At 33.8% G+C, this 26,345-nt stretch overlaps 2 protein-coding genes and 1 long non-coding RNA gene across 8 annotated transcripts; 1 reads left to right on the top strand and 2 right to left on the bottom strand.

Moving 5' to 3' along the window:
• Positions 1 to 3,118, top strand: LOC149502210 (uncharacterized). Its single transcript, XR_016323702.1, has 2 exons — positions 1 to 2,009; positions 2,119 to 3,118. It is a non-coding gene; the product is annotated as an uncharacterized LOC149502210 (long non-coding RNA).
• Positions 3,119 to 8,678: 5,560 nt separating this feature from the next.
• sing (MARVEL domain-containing protein sing) lies at positions 8,679 to 13,797 on the bottom strand. Its single transcript, XM_028185879.2, has 4 exons — positions 13,069 to 13,797; positions 11,144 to 11,326; positions 10,234 to 10,374; positions 8,679 to 8,842 (listed from the first exon to the last, which is right to left on the bottom strand). Exons 1-4 carry the CDS (start codon positions 13,210 to 13,212, stop codon positions 8,765 to 8,767), a joined length of 546 nt encoding a protein of 181 aa, XP_028041680.2. The 5' UTR covers positions 13,213 to 13,797; the 3' UTR covers positions 8,679 to 8,764.
• Positions 13,798 to 17,098: 3,301 nt separating this feature from the next.
• LOC114251547 (uncharacterized) lies at positions 17,099 to 25,509 on the bottom strand. 6 transcript variants are annotated; one of them, XM_089730563.1, is made up of 6 exons: positions 25,270 to 25,464; positions 25,046 to 25,195; positions 22,176 to 22,295; positions 20,437 to 20,622; positions 18,930 to 19,049; positions 17,099 to 17,792 (listed from the first exon to the last, which is right to left on the bottom strand). In XM_089730563.1, the coding sequence occupies exons 2-6, from the start codon at positions 25,121 to 25,123 to the stop codon at positions 17,718 to 17,720; spliced, it is 579 nt and encodes a 192-aa protein (XP_089586689.1). In that variant the 5' UTR covers positions 25,124 to 25,195; positions 25,270 to 25,464; the 3' UTR covers positions 17,099 to 17,717. The 6 variants fall into 6 exon arrangements, with proteins under 6 accessions (XP_089586689.1, XP_028041656.1, XP_028041655.1 ...); XM_028185855.2 differs by having other exon boundaries at positions 25,046 to 25,092; positions 25,270 to 25,463; XM_028185854.2 differs by having other exon boundaries at positions 25,046 to 25,509.
• Positions 25,510 to 26,345: the final 836 nt, after the last annotated feature.

Below are 26,345 nucleotides of genomic sequence, written 5' to 3'. Positions count from 1 at the left end.
CACAGTGGGTCGATACTGTGATTTTAGTGACTTAGGGACCAACTTTGTTTTTTTATAAATTTTTTTATGTAGATAGATAGAGCTCGTTAATCTCAATAATAATTGTTTTGGGCAAAAATTACAAAAACTTTATAGTTTGGTCAGAAAAATGTGTTTTGTGATTTTTTTGTATGGAGCGGGTCACATTAAATTAAATTCCTGCTAAGTACCGCGAGGTCCCGCTTTGAAACTTTATTTTCCTTATACCTTGTCTAGTCTACTATCATTTGATGCTATGAACATGTGCATAAAGTTGCAACTCTGCCAAATAAATGGATCGAAAAAAATTAATAAATACATAGAATAAAAACCTTTATATTTTTTTTCGTAAGTGCTTTTAAGTTAAATTTGATATGGATTAGTAAGTAAAAGCACGTAATGATACCCATAATTAAATAATACCTAACAACAATACATTTAGTAGGTCTCTAATTAAGCAATCTCTCTAATTATTAAGATAGTTAACATTATTTAATGAGGATAATTAGTTAAGTAGCCATTACTGGGTAGTAGAAAATATAGTAAACATTTGTTTGTCTCTGGAAGTATAAAGTAACCATGTTTATTATATACTAACTAGTGTTCGTTTATTCGTACTACTACTAACATCTCGTGATTGTCGTTGTGATCTTGCTGTTTCCGTTATAATTGGTAATTTTGTTAACAATTTAGGATTATTTATGATTTTAAAAGAGCAACTACAGTCGCTGTCTGATAATAAAAAACTCTTTCAATTCCTACAAAATCAAATAAACGTGACCGAAGAGAAAAATGTTGAGCTCCAAAAATTCTGTACGCAATTTTGTTCAAATATAAGTGCAATATGGAAACGAAGTAGTCGCATGTTAGCACAGTTTATAAGAAAAAAATGTGATTGGTTAGAATGTGCAATAAACTGGCCCGAAGGAATGATACCTGAAGCTATCAACACTGCACATGAAAGGCTCGAGATTTCTAATACTCAAGATTTTGAAAATGTACCACCCTCAAATGTACTACAGAAGCCTCGACATCTATTTTTGCACCTCGAAAACCTTTTTAAGAATTGGGATCCAGGCAAAAACGAAGACGCATTGAACAAATTTACCAATCGCTTTCGTTATCCCCGGATGAAATGAAAGCTACTACAATTGCTAGTTTGAGAAACACTAGAAATGAAGATGTAGGAGAAATAATGAACCACTTGTCAAAATCACCCCGAAGATCTAGAAAAAGTTAATAAGTATTTAATTACAAGTAAAGTGAAAAGTAGTACATATTCTCCCGATAAGGCAATATTAGTTTCACTTAAATTAAGTGGCAGTATATAAACCTAAGAGAAGCAGCAAGTGAAAATGGGTCTGATTTATACCCTTCTTAATATAAAATTAAGCAAGAAAAGACCAAATGTTATCCAGGGTAAGACGAGGCAATTATTACTGAAGAAGGAGCTGCTATTAAAATGCAAGCATTACTAAACTTGGCGCTATATAGGCTTTTAGATGTGATTACTTCGGATTTGGACTCTGCAAGAGAGCTACTGCTTATAAGCAAATAGGCTTTGATAGAGCCCCAGGTCAAAGTCTAGTTCCTATAAGGCTTCAGAAATTTGATGGAACAATTGTTTGGGAAAACGACCTACCCTCATCAACTTTTTATTGCCGTCCAATAATGTTTAAATTTACAAAAGAAACGCAGCCAACAGTGACAATTATAAAAGCTAGCATAACAGAAGAAATAGAAAGACTTCAGCAATCAAAAATCAAACAAGTTGAAGTTAAGCATCAATTGCACATGATGATGATAGACGGCAAAATAACCTCATATTTTTCAGAAACATTTTCTGCTGTCTGTGATATTTGCAAAGCAAAACCGTCAGAGTTTTTTGGAGTGACTTGCTTATCAAAGAGAAAATAATGAAGAAATATTCCAGTATGGAATGCCATCTTTACATGCCTGGATAAAATGCATGGAGTGCTTACTTCATATCGGTAAATATAATTTTATTACTTCACAATTTTTTCATCGTATGTAGTTTCCTGTGAGATAATTTTTTAAATGACACTTTTTTTGTTTACGTCTTATCGTTTGGACTTCAAGAAATGGAGTTGCAAGGGGCGATGACAAAGAAAAAATAACAACCAGAAAAAGTGCTATACAGCAAGCGTTTAAAAAGGAATGCGGTTTACTTATAGATGTTGTCAAGCAAGGAGTAGGAACAACCAATGATGGCAATACTGCCAGAAGATTTTTCAGGGATGCAGAAGAAACAGCCCGCATAACAGGAATACGTAAAGGTTTCACGTGATTCTTCACTCTGTTGCATCTGGAGAGCGCGTTTCCAATTTTTCGGAATTTTTTAGATATACTGCAGAATTGTATGTTAATTTATATCCCTGGTATTATATATGCCTTCCAGTATCCATAAATTGTTGGCACATGGCAGTGATAAATAATAATGAAGAACTTTGGTGCCATTCGTATAGGTAAACTCTCGGAAGAGGCAGCGGAAGCTCGCAATAAAGATTTTCGGAAATATACAGAGAGATGTTATTCAAGAATGAGAAGTAGAACGTCGACTAATGAGGATATTTTACACAATCTTCTTTCGTCTTCTGACCCAAAGATCGAAAGGTGAAACAAAATATATAATATTTAGAGAGATTGCATAATTAGAGACCTACTAAATGTATTGTTGTTAGGTATTATTTAATTATGGGTATCATTACGTGCTTTTACTTACTAATCCATATCAAATTTAACTTAAAAGCACTTACGAAAAAAAATATAAAGGTTTTTATTCTATGTATTTATTAAATTTTTTCGATCCATTTATTTGGCAGAGTTGCAACTTTATGCACATGTTCATAGCATCAAATGATAGTAGACTAGACAAGGTATAAGGAAAATAAAGTTTCAAAGCGGGACCTCGCGGTACTTAGCAGAAATTTAATTTAATGTGACCCGCTCCATACAAAAAAATCACAAAACACATTTTTCTGACCAAACTATAAAGTTTTTGTAATTTTTGCCCAAAACAATTATTATTGAGATTAACGAGCTCTATCTATCTACATAAAAAAAATTATAAAAAAACAAAGTTGGTCCCTAAGTCACTAAAATCATAGAATCGACCCACTGTGCGTCAGTGCCTAACGAATATAGCTTAAACAATAAATATAGCTTAAATAACCTAAAAAGAACTGAGAGCCATTTGAGTCGTCTATTATCAAAGGTGGCAATCTGTGCATTTGGACAAAAAAATGTTATTGATATGTCAATACAGATTGATTTGAATATAATCGTCTCCTTCAAATAATACGGTTCAAAACCTGCATTAAATAAAGGTTAATACTTAACCTGTTATTTATCTAAGATGTCGTTCAGAAGAGTTTTGTGACTGCCAATGGAATACAAAGTCAATAATTCGTTTTTCTCATTTACCAATAATTGTCCAAAAGTCACATTGCCGGCTTTGATAATAGTCGACTCATTTTAGGTATTCTTAAACACCAAACTAAATAACTCTGCGTAAAATTATAACTTCCTACGAATCGGCGCGGCGGCGATATCTACCCTTGCGGGCTCATAAGACATCCTACACCAGTAAACCCATATATACAAGGCATTAAGAATATTATTTGGAGATAAGATTAAGCATATAAATAGCCCACAACACCTACCTTAACGCCAATAAATGCTGTCGCGGAAAAATCATATGATTCAAAGAGCAGGGCCGTTTTTATTCCAAAATCTAAACATTCTTTTTCTTTATCGTAAAATCAGAATGTTTTGGTTTTACTGTCGACGCAAGAATAAGGAGTATTTTAATTTACTCCTCGATGTTTGGATACTGATAGTACTCATTTAAAAAATCTAAACGAGTATGGTAAATCGTCAATTTAGTTTGAACGCGATCGTAGTATTTCAAACACACACAATATAAAACCAACTCAAGGAAAATTTTGAATTTTGCAAAGCCTACATAAAGTGGTTGAACCTTCATTTACATTAGGTACAAGAAACAAACAAGAAAAGAAACATAATTACCTATAAAAATATGTGACTCAGTAGCACTATTTATTTATCCACTAGATCTTATCACTTCGTTTAATTGAACTATAGTTAAGGAGGTAATTTAAAACTTTGGCACTTTACTGGGTAGATATCACAACATCGCACTTGTCGGTTAGTGGCGCCAGCACGTAGGCGCATGCGCAGCGCTGTGAGGCGCGTCTCCCACTAGCGAGCAATGGCGAGATCACTTCACTGAGACTCCATGACTTATGTTATGACAAAACTCACAACAATTTTACAGTTTTTATTGTCATTCCCAACAAACTATGGTGACAAACTAAAGAACACTTTAAACAGACAATTATGTGGTAAACTGATTACTAATTTTATTATTGGATTCTGAGAATACGGGTTGTGTTGACCATTTGAACAAAACGTAAAGATAACAGTTATATTTCCGAGGAGATTTGTGAACCGCCCCCTTTGGAATATTCCTAGATAAAAGAAACATTTGTGCTGATGAATAATGGAGTCTGGTAATAAATAATACTTGATTAATATCTTAACGACCCAATAAGCGTAGCGGTTGCACATAGTAGCCGTTCGCTTAGCTTAGGTGAACGTACGAATCACGTGACATCAACACCTCGGTCAGTCTTGAGATCCAACACGAATTGTTGCAAAACTGCGTCTGTATTGTCGACTTGAGTAACATTTTTAGATTTTACACTAAAAAGAAACGAAAAGAAGGATTTCTTATATAGTATAGTTCTTATTACGGTCTTATTTATTTTCATCTTCACATTAAAGTAAATGAATGAAATAGATATGTGACATACCCAATAGTAACGTGCCACGCTAATTTTAATGGTAAAAAAAAACATTGACCCAAATTTATGAACTGCTTATTTTACGGTAAATCTGTTAAAAAAAACATGGTTTTTGTATGTCTAAAATGAACGTGATGACAAATCTAACAAACTAGTGTCTGATAAGTGTTCAAATCAAATATAACATTAATATTATACTGTAAACATTGATTTCATATCAATTTGTAAATACTATCATAAAACAACTTATTTCAATTAATGGAATATCGTCCTTAAATTCATTATTATGGGCTTACTTTTAATTCTTCTCTAATCAACTTGACCGTAAATTAATCATTAGTAGAAACAGAAAAGTGAAACTAGTAGGTAAAACATCCGCTGTCTCGAGAACCACGATGCTGCATTTCTGTGTTTGATATTTCGTTCTCGTATTCCAAGATGAATGGCGATGGGTTCGGATTATGATATCATCCAAGCCAGATGGGCCGAGTGCTTATCCATCCATTAATGTTTTTTTTTTTATTGCTTAGATGGATAGACGAGTTCACAGCCCACCTGGTGTTAAGTGGTTACTGGAGCCCATAGACATCTACGACGTAAATGCGCCACCCACCTTGAGATATAAGTTCTAAGATCTCGGTATAGTTACAACGGCTGCCCCACCCTTCAAACCGAAACGCATTACTGCTTCACGGCAGAAAAAGGCGGGGTGGTGGTACCTACCCGCGCGGATTCACAAGAGGTTCCACCATCAGTGATTACGCAAATTATAATTTTTGCGGGTTTCATTTTTATTACACGATGTTATTCCTTCACCGTGGAAGTCAATCGTGAACATTTGTTGAGTACGTATTTCATTAGAAAATGTTCTGGGATGACTAAAGAAATAACATGTCATTGGAATAGGACAGAGCTGATTTTTGTTAGAGACTTCTTGGTATTCAATCTCAAATAAAATGCCTATTAATCCTCCTAGAGGTAGTAATTATGCAAAATGAAGGTTACTGTAGCTAGGTATTAAATTAACATTTACAGCGAATATCAAATGTTAGTTAAGTACGATAATAGTTAATGTCATTGGTGCAAATAGATACATACTTCATTGACCTGAATGAATTAGTAATAAGAATTTTATGTATCGTGTCATAACGGAGAGTAAGTAATTCTTTATATTTAGCAAAAACATTTACACAGCTGTTGACGTAACACTTAATGGAAAAAATACGTGGAAAAACACAAACGTGGTTTTTAGCAAAACGTCTCCAATACAAAACTATATGGTCAATGTATATTGAGACTGAAAAATCTACAAAGTAAATTTACAAGTTACCGTTCCGAAAAACTGAGACCGGCTAAAAGAGCATTGGAAATACCTATAAAAACTCAAAGTAAACCCGAATTTTTTGATACTTTCGAGTATGCGCTTAGCAGTTGCTAAGGTCTTTAATGGACATATTTTGATCCAAGTATCAAATTTATTATAACAACACCCTTTACACCTTACACTTTGGACTAGAACGCGTGATCACTTTGCGCCAGAAATGGTTAGCATATTAAGTTTATCAATGTTAGCAATAGCACCAATTTAAAAATGTAACTCTAACCAGTTTATATGATCTTGGTAATAATATTTTGGGAACCTATTAATTAGAAATCAGTACGAGTTTAAAATCACGGCTCCCGAGGTGGTCTTATTAAAGCTTCCTCAAGGCTAATCCGAAGTAGTCGTGTCCTGCCTAATTTTTGTTTACTGAGCGTGTGGAGCGAAATGGTCTCGTACAACGAAATGTATTTTGGCATCAAGTACAAGACAAAAGTTCTACCAATAACCTTTCATTGTATGTTCAATGTCAAGATGTACAACGCCACTCACCGAATGGTATGTATGATTTTGTTGTTAATGATGTTTAACATGAGATAAGAATAATAAAATAAGTAAAATAAATAGCTCAGATTTATAAAACATTTATAGTATTTGAAGAGATGTCTAAAGCAGTAAATCATTATTATTGAAATAAAACAAAACAGAAACGAAATGATAGTAAAGGAAATGAATTTTAAAGTAGGTATAGCTGATCTTGGTTGAATTTCGAGTACTAGATGCACACTGGTTATAAATTATAAATAGCGAAAGCACGGGTTCAACGTCTTTTATAATTGATGTATGTTTAAATGTATATAGCCATTTTTCGCTTTACATTGTGAGTTTACGACAGGTGAACCTGTCTTAATGACAGGTAAATATTTGCTTAGCTCGGTAAATGAATGCTGTTTTTTGTTTATGGTGAGATTGCCTAAGCTATACCGTTTCTGGTTCGAGAATGATCTCTTTCCACCCGATATACTTTACTTAGCAACAGCCAATAAAACAAATTCACCCGTGGAGTAAGCTTGTCGATACTGACTGAAATTGTATAAGCGTACCTATACTTACTATACTAACTACCTACTGTTTGTCATTGTTCAAAGAATTTTCATTACCATAGTTGACACACGACACGGCGACTGTTATCAAACGTGTCGACAACATTCGTACCTGGCACGGCGCACACACACTCTTGACTGTGTACAGCATATCCATATATGCACTGCACGTGTAGCTTATCCACCTTTGTACTTATATATTTTACAAAAATGGCGACACCCGTACATGCTAGTCCATTCAAACATTAACAACACGAACGATTAACATACAAGATGTCACACTAATAAACGTTCAACTATTATTATCTATATGTAAAACGTAGGCTTAAAAAAACTATCACTGTCTAGTCGTTCATGCCGTAAAACATATGTACGTACAAAGGTACAATGTTTTCGTAATAGACAGCACGATCTGGGAATGAGGAGCCATTCCCTTAATTTTTGTATGTATATTCTTATATTATTATATAGTCAATAAAATTTTAATTTTCTCTTAAAAGAAAAAGGGCATAGAATGAGTGGTATTTAAAAACAATACTTCAGTATTTTAGTTTGGCCTGTTCTTCTCAGAACTGTGTGCATTCTATGGAACCAATGGTAGTTATATAAAACATGTTTTGATGTTCAACAAATATAGTTTATTTAAATTTAAGTTTTTATATTTCTTTTTGGATGGAAGTTTACTGCTATGTCTTGTTTTTTATTACTCTAATTGAGCAGAAAAGTCTACAGTCCACTATGGTGTCTTTAACTTGAATTGCCATTTTTTTATCATTTTTAATTAAGTAAATGCAGTGAGTTGTTATGAAAACTACACTAACTCTAACAAACGTATACACATATGTATATGATTATTCCTCATTGATTTGACTATGGATTACAACAGAATAAAAGAAAAATATAGCTATAACAATTTAGCTAATATTGTTAGTTGATTAAAATACTGATCGGCGAATAATGTCACAATTTGATATGCGTAAATTGAAATAAAACAAAAAACAGTACAAAAATATTATATTTTTATTAATCTAGTAATGTATTACACAGGATGCATTTCAGGCTTTATCGATTGTTAAAGTAAGCATTACATTAAACAAGGGTTAATTAGAATCAGTAGTTTTTAGGGCTTTAATAATATACAATATAAATTTGCGTGATTAGCCTGTCCAGTTTACAATACTTTTTCGATTACGATCTATAAAGAAGTTGCCATATAACTGCTCTCTTCGTGATACTGGCTGGTCATAAAAATCCCTCAACTATATTACATAAATTTGTTTTACTTTGGCTCTTTGGATTGGTATTAAAAAGAATACGAACTTTTTTTTTACGAATAGGCACGAACAAAATTGTACATGGTACTCGGGAACTCTTAAGCTCTTCAACTAATTTTTTTATTTTTTGTTGGAAAGCTATAAGCAAAGTCTTCTTTTTAAAGAGATTCCAATAAATAATTTCGAAAACCTAGTAAAATTTTAGTAAACCCCTCTAAAATATTTATATGAAATAAAAGCATCAGCTCCGTGAAGAAATCCCACAATGAATCCGATGTACTGAAAACAGAAAAAAATAATTAAATGGAATACTATTAAAATGAACATTAAACAATTCTGAATTTGTATATTTTTAAATAATTTATGTACAGCATCAGAAGGCCTCCGACAAGGTGAAACGACGATCTTTTGAAAGTCATAGGAATCAATTGGATACTGGCAGCGCTGGATCCATCATTCTAACAAACCTTGGGAGAGGCCTGTGTCCAACTGTGATTATCTGTTGGTGAATTTCATACTAGAATGCATGACTGCTTCTTGGCAGAATAGACAGAATGGGAGGACATAGCATTGCGGCCTCAAATACTGGTGGTATTTATCATATGTTTCACTACCGTTGAAACTTAAAGTAAGCCTCATCAGTATTCAAACATAGTAGACAATTAAATGAAATTTAAATTAGAAATAAATTACATTGTAGACAGAATCATGTAACTGTTTACTTATGTAATATAAAATTTCTCACAACTTTCACGGCTAATAAAATTATTATGATTTGATTATTTTTATGATATTTATGATATGATTATTATTATGACATGATTTGGGCCCTAAATCTATTAATCTATTTATTACTTTCTACATTATTCCAGATCACCATGTAAAGCTGTAACTTAAGCTAAACTCTAAACTGAATCAGTAATTCAGAAGTATGGGAGATTGTTTAAAATTCAAACACTAGTAGTATTTTCAAAACATTGCGAGTACTTTCACTGAAAGTTTATTTTATTCTAGACCCTTTGTGAATGGGAAGGTCATTCACCTTCACTGCACGGTCCGCTAGCTCTGTCTGACATAGTTGTTACGTAATAAGCCCAGAAGTCTTGTAAATTATTTTAGAAACATGAGCTGCTTGCAATTTCTGTTATGAATCAGTATTGCGTTTCGGTTTGAAGAATGAGGCCAACGTAGTAGCGTAAAACTGAGACTTAGAACTCAAGTCTCAAGGGGGGTTGCAGCATTTATGTTGTTGACGTATATGAGCTCCACTAACCATTTACTAGATGGACCGTGACCTCGTCCATCGATCCAACCAATAAAAAACAGACAGAGAGTTCAGTTTAGCTCAACTAGTCGTCGGAACCCATAAACACCCAACGTAAATTCATAGCATTCACGTTGGATCTATGGACTCAAGAAACCACTCAACATCTCGTGGCACGGGAAATCATCTGCCCAGCCAAAGAAGCAATTGGGTATTAATACAATCGGAATATCACAAAAAATTGTGATACTGCTAAAAACTTTGAACGTTAAAGCCCGTAAACAGGCTAAATATAACACGCCTGATTTTGATCGCATTATCTTTTATCGTTATAATTTTGATCATATCTAGATTGCTCATTGTTTGATGAAACGCAGCAATCAGTCATATTTTTCAGACAACTTACGTAAACGGCCGTCATAGCAGGATAGGCTGCGTACATATTAACGAGAGCGTACTGATGGTACAAGTAAAGGTTCACTGCCACTCCCATGTACGAAGACGCTGAGAAGTAAAGGAAACACGCCACAGCATTAAATAGGCATTCCTGAAAAAGAAAAATAAATGTAAGAACAGGCTCGTACAAATAAATGTAGGTACATTCTAAAAGCTATATAATGAAATACACCAGTCAAGATGCATTCGAATAAAGTTTACCGATTTCTTTTTTTAACGAAATTTTATATCGAATTTTATTAACAGTGAATTTTTTGGGCATAGAAGATATCGATATGGATCTAATGAAATACGTACTTAACAAATGATTGACTTCCACGGTGAAGGAATAACATCGTGTAATCAAAATCAAACCCGCAAAATTATAATTTGCGTAATCACTGGTGGTAGGACCTCTTGTGAGTCCGAACGGGTAGGTACCACCACCCCGTCTATTTCTGCCGTGAAGCAGTAATGCGTTTCGGTTTGATTTGAAGGGTGGGGTAGCCGTTGTAACTATACTGAGACCTTAGAACTTATATCTCAAGGTGGGTGGCGCATTTACATTGTAGATGTCTATGGGCTCCAGTAACCACTTAACACCAGGTGGGCTGTGAGCTCGTCCACCCATCTAAGCAATAAAAAAAAAACCTCCTCAAGATTCTACTAGTTCGAAGCATGAATACATTGCGGTTTGTAAATATGGACCAACAGTCCAACCATGTAGAGACAATATTTCAATGTGGGTGACGATAATGGCACTGCAATGGAATTACAATGAGTACTCTGAAATTCGGGTGATGCCAAAGATGAACACAACCGGAAACATACGGCTGTATATAACGCAAAGAAAAAACTTATATATATTTAACATGACTCACAAATATGGATTGCCGTATTAACTGCTGTGTTTTTGAAGATAGCACGTAGCATGCGATCAGAAGAGATGTCGTAAGAAGACAGGCGGAAGCTGTTGTCAAGAAACTGTGGAAGGCAGATCCTATGCTGTTCGCTTCTGACATACCATACTTTACCAGTAGACTTTGGCAAAGACCACCGAGCATCTGGAAGCAAATTTTCTTAGATTAAAATTGATAGACAATGTTTTTACTTATTTTGTTTATATTTACAGAAAAACCAAATCCTTTAAGGGTATACAAGTTACATCAGACCAATTAGAGTTACAGTAAATAGTCCTTAATTTATTCAAGATATAATAATAACAACTATATATTATTTCGCTCGAACTACGAGTATTAGAGGTTTACACTTTAAAATAATGACAATTTTAAAATTAAAAATTAAAATTGCATGTCCAAGACTTTAAGAATGCATTTATTGCCAAGACTTTAAGAATATGTTTGTTGCATAAAAAATGTAATTCATTTTAAATTCAATGGTTCTATGATGTTTACTCTCAATTGCTTTTAAATTCAGTATTCAATTTCCACATCTCGTATAAAACATAATATACAAAAGTAATTTCCGATTAAGAGTTCTGAACATTTCTATCCCGACAGAGACAGGTCGTAAAATCTTTGGAGTTTGGAGAAGGTAAGGATTAATCGGACTGTGAGTTTCTTTTTCTATAAACTTCGACTCGGAAAATAAGCCATGAAGAAGATCATGCACTAAAGCCAATTAATTAAATGTAGCAACCCAGGAACAAAATTGAAGTCAGGATGTGACGTGAGTTTACAGTACTTTTACTTCTTACATTGTAACTAATTAAATGATAAAATTTAAACTTCCACTTCCACTTCTACGGCCCGGTTGCGGCGAGCGGAGTTTATTGTTAATAATAGAGTTCAATTTGCCGCACCAGAGACAAAACTCCTTCAAGGCAACGGATGTGATGTGAAGCGTTTATTCCATCACCTCGCCCCGCTCGAAAAACAGGTTCATATTTGATGTTTATGGCTACAGTTCAAAGTGTAAACTGGACTCACAAACAATCATCCTCCGTACTCGCTAGGCTAGGCTAGACCTAATACCATTATTACCAAATCGGTTTTCTACAAGGAAAAATAATGTTCTTAATACAAAATGCCTTATAAGCTTTGTATAAATCTCCATAGTTCTATAGCAAAGGCATAAACATTAAAGATCTCGGGAATGGCGAAAATTTCTAGATTACCAGGGTTATAATATATCGAACAAATAAATCTAATTTTTCTTATAAACGTTTGAATTTTTTAAATTCAAACCCTCTATTTCGTATGAATCGTCCATATCTATCTATCATCTGGAATATAAATACCCGAAAGGATGAGTAATATAAGCTGATTTCAACAGTAATCTGATTTCGACGAACGCTGTAGATATATATATATAGGACCTACTGTTACATAGTATACGTTGAAAATTTTAATCAGTTTTATGTTGCAATAGAACAATTTAAAATTGGAAGATATTTTTTATTAACGAACTTAACTTTGAATAAACTCTGTGTATACATAAAACGATTTGTAAAAACTTTTCTTTTTAAACTACCTACCTAATACCTATACCTATATTTTGTTTTTTTGGAGACCAATTTTAGAGTATTGAATTTTATTGAAACTTTCAAAACTAATGCGCACGAAGAAAACTCGTTTGGATTCGTTGTTTAAAAGCAGATTCTTATAATAATTGCTACTTTTAAAATCTTTAATATATTATTAATTTTACGTATACAATAATTTAGAATGACTTCAGAATTAATTTAGAAGCAAAATTAAATATAAAATAAAATAGTTTAACTAATATATTATGCACAACATAAAAACACGCGAATGATAAGAAAAACAAAAAAAAAGAAACTTACAGCTTCGGCTAACTTGATGATGCCATGATTTGAAATTAAGTACCCGAAATTGAGACACTCACAACAGCGACAACAGCAGCACTTGATTCCTCTTGACCCGCCTCCCCCTGGAGCCACCCGAACTATAGTCGGACCTCTGGTCATAGTAAAGTTATCGAAATCACTAAAATTATTTAACTAAGCACCAAATAGTTTTTACTTTGTAAAAACCGCCGTGTTTTTTAATGTAGTACAATTTTACACAACTACTCGGACCTGTTTGATACACGTCATCGCAAAAGTTCAGGAAGTTCTAATTCACATTCGGGAACACATACACCGCAAAATATTTTTAGAATTTTACGCACACAATAAAAGTTCACCGAACTCTTGACCCGTTATTTTTTCATAAATCAAAAATTGTTTTTTAGATGTATGAATTGGAAATGTACGTCGTATTTATAATACTTCAAATAATTTGATTTAAAAAAGATGTGGCTCTCGACTTGAACTAATTTTGAATGTGGCTCGTGCATGCCACACGCACGTCCCTTTATTACCAAAATAGAACATTGGCGTTCAGGAGGGTTAATGTCTATTTACGTTTTAATTATTACACTTAAAAACAATATGGCTATATTTGGTTGGAATGAAACAAAAGCTAAAACCATTAGCCAACTGCACTGCAACCTGCACTTCTGTATCTTTTATTACCTCCGTTTTCGGTTGACTAGCACTCACTTGATGGTAAGTAGTCGCCGTCGGTCGTGGACCTCGGCAATGCTAGAGGTCAGCCAAGCCGCTGCCTAAAATTTATCTAGTCATTAAGTAATGAGCCCAGATTTTATTGAAGCCAGTTAATGGAAGGACTAAATCGTTGAGACGCTCAAAAAAACACTACAACCAATTCAATATCTTTATATTAGTTAGTGAGATAGTATGGAGCATCGGTTATATTAAGGGAGAGGTATTTATGTTTGCACGTAAAAAACCTTCCATGTCTTGTGATTGGGTGTCTAACAACGGCACAATATAAAATAGTTTTGGAAGAAACTGTAGTACATTTTGCCCCTTTTATTTATGCAAGAGCAAATCCATAGACAACTGACACACAATCTGATGGATTTGTATCTTGCACTACAATGCCGCCGTGAATGTCGAATACTTTTGAGACGTTGAAATCAATACTACGGAGTAGATATCGCACTTGCCTGACTTGAACCCTATTGTGCATGTGTGGGATGAGCTTGAAAGGGCAACTAGAAAAAATATTGTCTCGCCTATTTTGAGAGATTTGAAAAACGCATTATTGGAAGAAAAGAACGCAATCTCTAGTCTTATTGATAACTTGTTTGAAGGGATGCGAAGGAGATTGAAAGCAGTTCGAATAGCTAGACTGGTGGTAGGACCTCTTGTGAGTCCGCGCGGGTAGGTACCACCGCCCTGCCTATTTCTGTCGTGAAGCAATAATGCGTTTCGGTTTGAAGGGTGGGGTAGCCGTTGTAACTATACTGAGATCTTAGAACTTATATCTCAAGGTGGGTTGCGCATTTACGTTGTAGATGTCCATGGGCTCCAATAACCACTTAACATCAGGTGGGCTGTGAGCTCGTCCACCCATCTAAGCAATAAAAAATAAAATAAAATAAAAACTTGGCAACGATCGGTACTGACTGCGTATAGAGAATTGTTAGATTTATTCATTTTTTCCCTACCTATTCGCTGGTAGTCTAAAGGGCTACGCTATGGATGGTTGGTGAACTCACGGTGCTCTGCCGAGATAATTTGCTAATACTGACCCTAGCAAGAGCAGTGCTTCGCATAATATACCACCGGCTCGAAACCGCAACCCACTGAGGAGATCTGGCTAGAAACTCTGTGGGTTGTATGGTTTAGGTTGCTTGTCGGATTCCTTCTACGAGTTTTAATTAGGATGGTGACCGGAGGTTGACGAGATTAAAAGCACGTTGCGTTGCTCCGTCGTCGCCTGGGCCGAATTTACAATTAGCAACGGCCACGATAAGAGTGGGTTATCGTGTCGCACCGCTTTTTCCAAGTGGCAATCTGACACTTCGATTACGAAAATCAGTTCTTACATTTAATAACAAATATTTGTGATGTCTTGTTTTATTCATCGCTTTACACACTTAACCTTAATGTATTTCAAGTATTATACCCTTTTATTTATATATCTGTATATATACAGAGGAACATGTAAAATAAAAGAAGATCAATTCATTACTAAAGTAAAAACATTTATTACAGCACCATTACATTTTTTAGCATTTTAATAAGTATTAATGTCATCTACTAGAAGAAAATTGAAGCTACTGTGTAAATGTTACAGCTCTTTTCCTAATGAAGAAATGAATTATGTAAATTAATCACTTTTTTATCATTTACATCTTGCGAATTAATTTAAAGTCTTAACACATGTTGTTTCAAGATAAATAATATTAATCGATTAATCGATTAATTTTTAAATGAAAAATTTGTAATAAATGAATATTAATTTGAATGGAAAAACCGTATTTGGTCATCGTTCAAAGGAAAATAAAAGGGGAGTAACTGAAAATTGAGAATAGGAATAGCGATTTTAAAAGTATTTTCTGTCTCTATGTCTGTTTGTTCACGCACATCTCCCCACATCACAGCTTTCTGTAGTAGACTGGAATTGTAACTCATAGACACAGCCCACTGAGTTTCTCGCAGGATCTTCTCAATGGGTCGCGTTTCCGATCCGGTGCTAGGTTCTGCGAAGCCTGCTCTTGCCAGGGCCAGTGTTAGTAACTCCTCCGGTTTGAGGCCCGAGAGCTCACCTACACGCTAGGGTAAAGCTGAAATAGCCTTGGATAGGAAGGTAAAAAAAGGAATTAGTTGAGAGCAGAATATATGCTTTGTTTCATCAACACCTTTTGTTACAAAAAGTTAACGTTATAAAAATTGTTTTGTAATACGCCCGGGACACCAAGAACGGGCGCATCAGTCACCACTCACCATCAGGTGGATCGTATGCTCATCTGCCTATTAAAGCAATTTATAATAATAACACTATTTTATCGCCTATAAAAAAAGACGAACGACCTTAAGTACATCTCATTTTTTCGCGCCAAACCGTTTAAAACAAAATAAAAAAAAATTAACAATATTTTATGTTTCTACTTTATTTTGAGTTTTAAGTAAATATAAAGGTTCGACAGTTTCATAGTTCCTTTTATTTACTTATAATATGAGAGATATAAATTTACTGTAGAAATCTATAATTAAATAATTAATCTATACTAATATTATAAAGAGGAAAGATTTGTTTGTTTGTTTGTTTCGAATAGGCTCCGAAACTACTGGACCGATTTGAAAAATTCTTTTTCCATTAGAAGCCGACATTGTCCCTGATGAACATAGGCTACATTTTTTAATTTTTTTTTTTTTTTTTTCCATGTGTGTTTTAATGTTTCCGAAGCGAAGCGAGGGCGGGTCGCTAGTAAGTAATAAAACATCGGAAGCAAAAGTTAGCTTCTATGAATTTAAAATAAAATAAGTAAAATACTTGATTACATTTCATCTCCGAATGTTAAGTTATAAAAGTACTAACAGCATAACAATATTTTTTTTGTTTATTGACTAGTTCATACCTATGTTTACTAATCAAAAATTACAATATAATATAATATTTAACCAAGAAAACAAACTAAAATTAAAATGTTACGTTACTTACTATGGGCGTAGATAGTACATAGTAGATAGTAAGTATATCTTCTAACAAAATATTCATTTACTATTAATAAAAATAAAAAATAAATGTCCCATTTCAACTCTCTGAAATTGATATAGATTTATTGTTAATATCAGATCAGTACAAGGTGTAAAAGAACCACAACGCAGTAACCGATTAAACTTCTAAGTACTCTCATAATATAAATAATAATTTATATTCTATGCTAGGCTAAGTTTGTAGTAGTAACTTAAAAATATATAAATATACGAATAAAACTGTTTGACTTGATTTTTTTTTATTTACTTCACTTTTTTTTTTTTTTCAGTGCTATAGGCGAGTGCTATAGTCCATTTGTGAAAACTAATGTAAAATGAAGATAGCCGGCATGGTTCGCCTAAGGTGAGGACATTAGGTGCACATATTACGATTTAAATTCTATAAGGAATACCATACGGTAAGGTAGTTACAGTTATTAGAGAGTTATTACATGACGAGATAGAATAGAAACGAGCTGGATGGATGGATAGAAACAATACTTGCATTGCTCAATATATCACGTAAAATAGTGTCTGCTTAGTCATAAATTAAAAACACAACGATAAATAAACCGGAAACTGTTGAATCACAACTGTCGAAAAAAATATTTTTCGTCTTCGCTTTTTATGAGCATACGTGATAAAAAGTGATATGAGCAACTTCGCCCTCCAGAGATAACGGGACATTATATATTTGTCAGCACTCCTTATAGAGAAAATTCTGTAGCCACTCCATGTACGCGATAAAGAGACGCTAGTCCACTTAGATCGCTACAATGAAATTAAGTTTTTTTCAAATCAAACGATAAATAACTTAACCGCTTTCCATCTGTAACTTAAAATAATATGGCAACTGAGAATGTTACTACGATAACTTAATTCGAAGACAAAGCTCATATTAAAATTGGTAGTTTTCTTGCTTATATTCCACGGTATCTGCGGTTTGCCAAAAAGGTGCTCAAAAGATACAATCCAGCCATCACCAGACCCATTATCTGAAAAAATAAACAAATGACCTACATAAACACAAATAATATTTAAATTTATTTATGTTCATTACATTTATATATTATTAGATATTGAACTAAAAACTTGTTTTCTCAAAGTTGTATTTAGCCCATGTGCCTATTTTCTAATTTAATCATTTCGTTCCGTAGTGTCCGAGATTTTGTTTTATATTTTTATACTACATATTACATATTATTATAAATATATAAATGTTATGATAAAAATGATACACTTTCGAATTTGCACTATAGAAGTAGGGAAAACAGAGGAAAAAAACGTAAAAATCGTAAATTTAAATAATTGTTTATTCGTTTTGGGTCTCTGTGGGTTGCGATTCTAATGATAGATTCAGAATAGCACTACTAATGCTAAGGCAAATCCTCTCAAGCTGAACCCCTTGATCTCGCCCAACAACCAAGACAATTAAAAAAACATGCTGACGAAGCATGTTGCGGATAATAACATGTACTTTTAGGTTAGGAATATTGTGTTCTTTTTTTTATAATAAATAGTTAAATTAAAAAAACAAACTTATAGAAGTCGTCGTGGCCTAACGGATAAGACGTCCGGTGCATTCGTGTTGAGCGATGCACCGGTGTTCGAATCCCGCAGGCGGGTACCAATACGGCCGTCTGGTGTAGTGGTAAGTGACATGGTCACTACACAAGGGGGTCGCGGGTTCGAATCCCGCCAAGGGAAGATATTTGTATGATAAATATAAATGTCTTTTCCAGGGTTATGGATGTATATTAAATATATGTATGTGTATAATAAAAATCTTACATTTATATCCGTTATCTGGTACCTGTAACACAAGTTCTTTACGAACTTATCACGGGACCGGTTAACGTGGTGTGGTTGTTTAAAAAAAAAAAAAAATTCTAATGAAATACGCACTCAACTAATGTTCACGATTTATTTCCACGGTGAAGAAATAACATCGTGTAATAAAAATGAAACCCGCAAAATTATAATTTGCGTAATTACTGGTGGTAGGACCTCTTGTGAGTCCGCACGGGTAGTTACCACCACCCTGCCTATTTCTGCCGTGAAGCAGTAATGGTGGGCTGTGAGCTCGTCCACCCATCTAAGCAATAAAAAGAATAAAAATAAAAAAATCTTACCGAAGCCGCCAAAAACGGTTCAAAATCTCTTCTATATCTGGTTTGGTGATTAACTTCTATTAGCAAAGTAAGTCCAGCACACAAATACAGAATAAATGCGATTCCATGATAAATAACTTCCTGTAATAAACAGAAGAAAAATATTTTTAAATATGTAAATAGAATACTCGTACTATTTTGATGATGCCTACCTACACTACTTACTTATAAACGAAATAATTTTAGAAATATCACTGATCAAATTACCAAGAAAAAATAAATTAAGTTCAAATCATTTTTCTTTTTTCAGATCTTACAGACCGAATGTAAATAAGTATATGTGTGTATTTCATTTTTAACATTGAGAACATTGAAATATTAAGAATATAATGTTTAATGTGAGTCGTAGACACGAAACTACTTTTTCACGATTTAATTTCGCTTTTTTTAAGGTTATTACTTTACAGTTTTTGTTGTCCCGGACAACGGACAGCCCACGAAAACTAGTTGTTTTAACTATTTTAAGAATACCTTCAGATTCTGCTTAGGTGCTTCTCAATATTCGCATCTTAATACTACTACTACATATACAAACAACGTCACAAATTACTATGTGAAATACATAATAATATCTAGATTGATGATCATTATGGTATTTTCATGGGCGTATGTTTTTTGTTTATTGTGTTGTCTGCAAACAACACGATGCGCTATAAACAGACGTGCGGTAAGATTTGACCGTGTTAATGTTATTTTTGTAACGCGGGATGCGTTCAAATGCGAGTCGATCAACAAATTAAAAATTGTTTTTAGACGAGATGTTCGACCAACAATACATATTCTCATAAGATTAATAACAACAAAAGGTATATTTATCAACTAAGCCCACGTAAAGCGTATATATTTTCCTTAAATTATCAAATAAGGTTTATTGTTCGCGGTTAAGCAATTTAGTATATATCTGTGCATAAATGTAGGAAAATATACCAATATTACGAATATATACTTTCAGATATAACAGTAAAATGATAAAAATATTATAGTCTTTCAAAATAAGCCTCTTGTTACATTATTTACTACCAATTACTAATTAGTTATTAATATTTTTATTTTTAATAATCTCTTAGTTATATTGTAGATATGAATAGTTAACAAAGACGTCCTATAAAACCATCTAGAGATTTTGAGTGCCAGTAACATTAACATTTAGTCTCTTGTGATAATTTACTCCAATTTAAATTGTGTTAGACCAAGATATATTCTGCATATTTTCCAAGAGATTTTCTCTTTTCTTTTTAAACTTGTCGTTATCAACACCGTCTTATACAGGCAAAGATCCTAGAAACCTCATAACTACCCCTGGAGTCACAAGAAGCAAGTTATGCCTCCGCTTGTAATTTAGTCAATAAATGAATTATCATTGCTCTAAAATAATAACTTTCAGTGCCATTTTAAAAAGCATTAATCAAAAGTTTTAAAAATTTTCTTGATTGTACTTATTAAAAAATATTTTACACGACATACTTACATAAATGGTTTTAGAGATAACAGTTGCGGTGGCCAAGGATATTAAGCACGACAACAACAAACAGAATGTTCCTATAAGGAATGTGACCGATATCAACAAGAAGAATAACTCAGGTTTGTATGATTGCGTTGAGTATCCGTGATCCATGTAGTAGGCAACCAGAGCCACGCATGCTATCCCAAGGAGCTGAAAATACAAATATGACTATAACTACATCATAATTAAAACTATTTAAAAATAACACAGCAGCTAACGATAGATTATTCATTGTCCACTAAAACTGTATTCGACAAACCTTGGAAATAGTAAAACCTCCTGTTACTAGTCCTTTTATAAAAAAGAAGGGGGAAAGTAATTTTAATTGTATTTGTAACTCAGGAAAGCCTTGTCGTTTGTACGATTCGTTTTTTGATAAATTTCTTCTACTTCATGATAACTTTCGATGCAAACGTTTGCACTAAACATTGCTGGAGAGTCTTATATGACAAGATTCCACAACCCTGGATTAAAATTGTCGAAAATAAAAAATAATCGTGCTCAGGCTAATATAATATCTAATATCGTGCCCGTTTTTAATATCGGCTTCTCTGTGAGTACGCAACTATGGCAATCCGGAGCCAATCTTATATATCTGTCGTACCCATCCTAAATACAATTTACATTAACACGTACATAATATATTGACATTGTTAAGTACATACAAAATGACATCATGTCGTTTTCAAATCGTTGAAAATTATACATTTTACGCGCTATTGCTTAAATTGAACGTTTAATGTTTATTCTTGGTTTTCCGAGAATAGCACTCGAGTATGAAGTCATCTTAGATTCTCGTAAAATTGGAGGCCAGAGAAAGACTGCAGTTTAAGCGCCCAGCATACGTACATATAGGAACGTAATCTCAATAAAGTTCAAAATTCAAGTTTAAGACGGCTAAACAAATTGTTGAGAAAGTAAAAGAGGACGCACCATTTTGATCAGCTGAACCTTTTTTTGACGGGAAATTGTAATTTGTGAACATAAAAAATATACCATATTTTATCTACATAGTAACACACATACATTTATATATACATACATTTATATATCGATTGTTTGTAATAAAAACCAAGCCTTAATTACTCTCATATCACAACAATTCGTGTTTATATGTCATTAAATATAATAATGGTTAAATTTATTAATTTAAATGATATTGTTTTGTCGGAACGAAACAGGCAATTACTTAAATAACACAATTTTCTGGTTCAAGGAAATTAATTTGTTTTATTGAACATGACTCATTTTTATTGGACTATGTATATAATATAGACACTGATAATTACGTCAGCGTGACATCATTCAGAATATCCACTGACGAATCAAAATTTATTTATAGACACAAGTAGTTGATTAATTTGACAGGGTAGGAGATGATACGCCTTCTGTGGACCTTGGACGATAGTAAATTCTTGAGTTTAATAGCATTTGAACTAAACGCCTCCATTGAACGAGGTTACTTTGGCCAAGAGCTCAAAGGAAACTACATCTGAAAGTCATACTGAAACGTTCCGGAAACGGGGTGTCAACATAATGCTCTCAGTCTTCAGTCGAATAAACCAAGAACCCTAACAAGGATCAACAAACGAAATGGGTTGGAGGCGTTTTCGAGCACAGAGACGGCCAGGACCGAAATCCAACCCTAACTTTTCCATTAAATAATTAATTCCAAAACTATTTTACAATTTTTAAACACTTACGAATTGCGCTAATTTGAGTAATCCTGGCAGCGTCTGAAGGTAGCCCGTGTTCACGTAAACAGACGTGCCGGAGGTCGCGACGGTCGTCCTAGTAATGGTCATTGAGCACGACATCGTTTTCTGTAAATCACGACAATACAATACAACGCCTTACCTATGTACCGTAGGCAGCATTAAAACGATGATTTGAAGATTTTAACAAGCTCACAAGTAATCATTGCAACTTCAACGTCAGAACTACAAGATTCAAATCGTCGTGACCTAAAGGATAAAGGAATTTTTTTTATTGCTTAGATAGGTGGACGAGTTCACAGCCCACCTGGTATTAAGTGGTTACTGGAGCTCATAGACATCTACGACGTAAATGCGCCACCCACCTTGAAATTTGAGTTCTGAGGTCTCAGTATGGTTACAACGGCTGCCCCACCCTTCAAACCGAAACGCATTTCTCCTTCACGGCAGAAATTGGCGGGGTAGTGGTACCTACCCGTGCAGACTCACAAAAGGTTCTACCACCAGTAAAAATAAGCCTAAAGAACACATTATATGGTACTAGCGACCCAGTCTATCAATGCAACTATTCCTATATTCAAATCAATTTTTCTAATGATACACTCATGTTTACTTGAGATGACCACTCAAGTTGCTATGTTTATTTTGGTAATGTAATTATATCCTAGTGTTTATTTTCACTCATGTCTACTATATAATTCTTTAAATTATCGCCATGTATTAACTTTATCATAGCTACGGACTTCTTCAATCTTTCACCTCATCAACGAGGGTTAACTAGAAGAGAATGCTTGCATGGCGTTAAGTTCGCCTTTGTACAATATTTTTGTGCACTAAAGAATTTTCAATCAATCAATCAATCAATCAATATTTACGTGGATTGACTTCCGTTATAATTTGCGTAACTATGTAGTAGTGGTAAGACGTCTTGTGAGCGCGAATGGGTAGGTATTTACCGCCACCCTCCCTATTACTGCCCGAAAGCTCCTATTTGAAAAGAGTTACGCCTTTTTAAAACACAAGAGAAAGTTAGATTTCATGAAGGCGCGAGACGGCATTTACGTTGTAATGTCTATGGGCTCAGATAACCAGATGACAACAAGCGGTTTATAAACTCGTTGATTAGTACAACAAAACTAATCCCAGTTGTCGTCACAATTGGATTGACGCAACATTCAACGCTTAGAAAATAGAATTTAGGTAGAGTAGATACGCATGTTCAATATTATATACATCCTTTTTTATCGTTTTTATTCCATTCATTCGACGATCCACCAGATTTTAAATTTTCTGATATTTTATCTTAAATATTTCTCTGCGTTTTTTTGTATTACTAGTATAATTGAAATAACTAACATAAAAAAAACTTTTAGATATTTTAATAAAATGTTTAGTCAAATCGCTATAAAATTGTAATTAATTTTACAATCTCACACCTCAAAAGTACTAGTGATGTGATTTTTTTAAAGTAAATGTAAGACCGTTCATGAAGTAATAGGACCAACAGAACAATAATTGCGAAACGGCTTCCCGGAATGGTGTGAGCTCACGCAAAATCGAGATGACGTTTACCTCGAGGTTTCTGTTATAAGGTCACACCGACTGCCATACGTATTGCATACAATATTCCTCCGCAAATGCCCAACAACTTATCGCTCTTTCGAGGTGAAATTAAATAGTTTTATTTTTATTTTCTCGAGTCCTCGACATAAAAAAATCTATTTTCACGATTTAATCTCGAGTTTTTTATTCGAATACGTGATCGGTCGCATCGTCCGTGACCACAGAAACTGTGAAGCATTCGATACATTGCATACGCTGCAGATAATATTATTATAATGAATTTAAATATTTTTTCACAACTACATAAAATAAAATTAATATATTTTAATCCTTTATATGCATTTTTTGCTTTGGACAATCTAATAATTATCTGTAATATTTTTGATCTGACATTGTAATAATATTGTGTTTATTATATATTTAATAATTAATATCATGATATAATGTCTATTATGTACCGAAAATATAGTATTGATGGGAACATAATAACTAATTTTGTTTGTTTGCATGCACCACTAAACATATGAGACCAATTTAATACAGTCGTTCCATGTAAGCTTTCGTTAACTAAATCACTGTGGTAAACATACTTTTAGTTTTGTACACAGAAAATTAATTTATTTCTTTCTCTTTCCCTATGGAGAACTTCTTCGAGAACAAATGAAATTTTGGTGAACAGGACCATGATCGCTGCTGCACCCACAGTCTGACCTTGCCAGATGACTACTAAACAAACAAGCAATATGGAAGCTTTTACGATAAAGAAACTAAAAGATTCTTTATCGTAAAAGCTTCTAATTCTACTAAAAAGATTCTATTCTATATGTTTCTACAATAAAGATTCTATATGTTTCTACAATAATCTTCGATACCATATTTTCCAATAGATGCAATGCCTACTCACAAGAAATATTAAATCCGATAACAAAATTGACTTGTAAATGATTAGTTAGATGATTAAACTCGAATTAACCCAAGTTTAATTATAAACCCATTAGAGTTAAACAATTTAGTAACATTGTATCCAATTCAGAGAAAAGCTGTGGAAAGCTTGCATACACAGATATATTCTCCATTAATATGATGTTTAAAGTTTATAATTATTGAAAAATAAAATAATATTTATAGTCATGCTATCTATTGAATTTACAAATAATAAATACAAATGGAATCTTACATACTTTCTTAATTTCCAAGGAAAAACTGGAAAGCTGAATGCGCGTATTTACGAGCGTGCAATGTCGAAACGACTGCGAAGTGGGCAGTGGGCAACAGACTAACATGGGATGACTCACCTTTTGATCGACATTACGCAGAGGTATACGTTGAAACTCAGCCCGATCTGCGCATACAATATCCCGGTTGCAATGCATAATATAATGAGCAAGTAGTTAAAACTGATTTATAATTCTAGACTTCGAATTATACTAGGCTTTTAGCGGTACCTGTGAATCGCGAAAGACACAAACGCGATAGATGTCACAAAAAATAAATCCTGCATTAAGTTTAGTGAACTTACGAAATCTGATGATTTATTTTAAAATAAATAAAAGTAACCGTCGCAAGAAGATCGTACTTCTACAAAACGAAAATTTGATTTAAATATGAATAAAACACTGCGTATTTGTCACCAGCTGTTTCAATAAAGTCACGTCAAAGCCTTTTTCACGTTAGTATCCTCGGAATGACTCAGACTGAGTGTGCCAGACTGTCCCCGTAGTGATCGTACCGTGTACCGCGAAAACAAAAGTAAATGGAATACGTACATATAGTACGTACTGACTGTTTTTACTGTCTCTTTGGTGGCAATTTGAAATTCATAATAACAAAAATAAACTACTTAACCACCTGTTAGCCAGAAACTTTGTTAAAGGTATTAAAGGTATTTTCAAGCAGATATTCTCCTTTAATAAGTATGTTTTTAAAACATCTAAAACACGTCTGAGACGCAGTAAAATCTAGGGTCAATGAAGATGTAATGCTTAACTATAAACTTGTTACAATTTTTTTTATCATAAAAGGTACGGTATACGTGATATTGTTTGAAATGAGGACAATCTGGGACTGTCATATAACTAAAAATTTTTATTTATTGCATAGATGGGTGGAAGAGCTCACAGCCCACCTGGTGTTAAATGGTTACTGGAGCCCATAACGTAAATACGCCACCCACCTTGCGATATAAGTTCTAAGGTCTCAGTATAGTTACAACGGCTGCCTTACCCTTCAAACCGAAACGCATTACTGCTTCACGGCAGAAATAGGCAGGGCGGTGGTACCTACCCGTGCGGACTCAAGAGGTCCTACCACCAGTAATTACGCAAATTATAATTTTGCGGGTTTGATTTTTATTACACGATGTAATTCCTTTACCGTGGAAGTAAATCGTGAACATTTGTTAAGTACGTATTTCATTAGAAAAAATGGACTGTCATATATGTAAAATGAGAGTTAGACCTCAAATTGTGGTTGCTGAACTTCGACACACATATTGTGCGTGTACACGTAACCACTCAAAGATAATTAGCCTGTAAGCTGACTATTTTTTTTTCTACACTACAGACAGTTTTTGTACACATTGATTCTCTAGCACCG

Source organism: Bombyx mandarina, chromosome 10 (assembly GCF_030267445.1).
Source record: "Bombyx mandarina strain Sakado chromosome 10, ASM3026744v2".
NCBI lineage: Eukaryota > Metazoa > Arthropoda > Insecta > Lepidoptera > Bombycidae > Bombyx > Bombyx mandarina.
The sequence above is the reverse complement of the archived record's forward strand: the minus strand, read 5'-3'. Positions and strand labels throughout refer to the sequence as shown.

Excerpts from the sequence above, each read along its gene's own strand:
- LOC114251547 (XM_028185853.2), bottom strand. The coding sequence starts at position 25,123 with ATGCATTGCAACCGGGATATTGTATGCGCAGATCGGGCTGAGTTTCAA. Across the intron at positions 20,623-22,175 it reads TACTCAAATTAGCGCAATTC|CTCCTTGGGATAGCATGCGT; the intron begins GTAAGTGTTTAA and ends TTGTATTTTCAG. Across the intron at positions 17,793-18,929 it reads AACCGTTTTTGGCGGCTTCG|ATAATGGGTCTGGTGATGGC; the intron begins GTAAGATTTTTT and ends TTATTTTTTCAG.
- sing (XM_028185879.2), bottom strand. The coding sequence starts at position 13,212 with ATGACCAGAGGTCCGACTATAGTTCGGGTGGCTCCAGGGGGAGGCGGG. Across the intron at positions 10,375-11,143 it reads TAATACGGCAATCCATATTT|GAATGCCTATTTAATGCTGT; the intron begins GTGAGTCATGTT and ends TTTCTTTTTCAG. Across the intron at positions 8,843-10,233 it reads CTGCTATGACGGCCGTTTAC|TACATCGGATTCATTGTGGG; the intron begins GTAAGTTGTCTG and ends TTCTGTTTTCAG.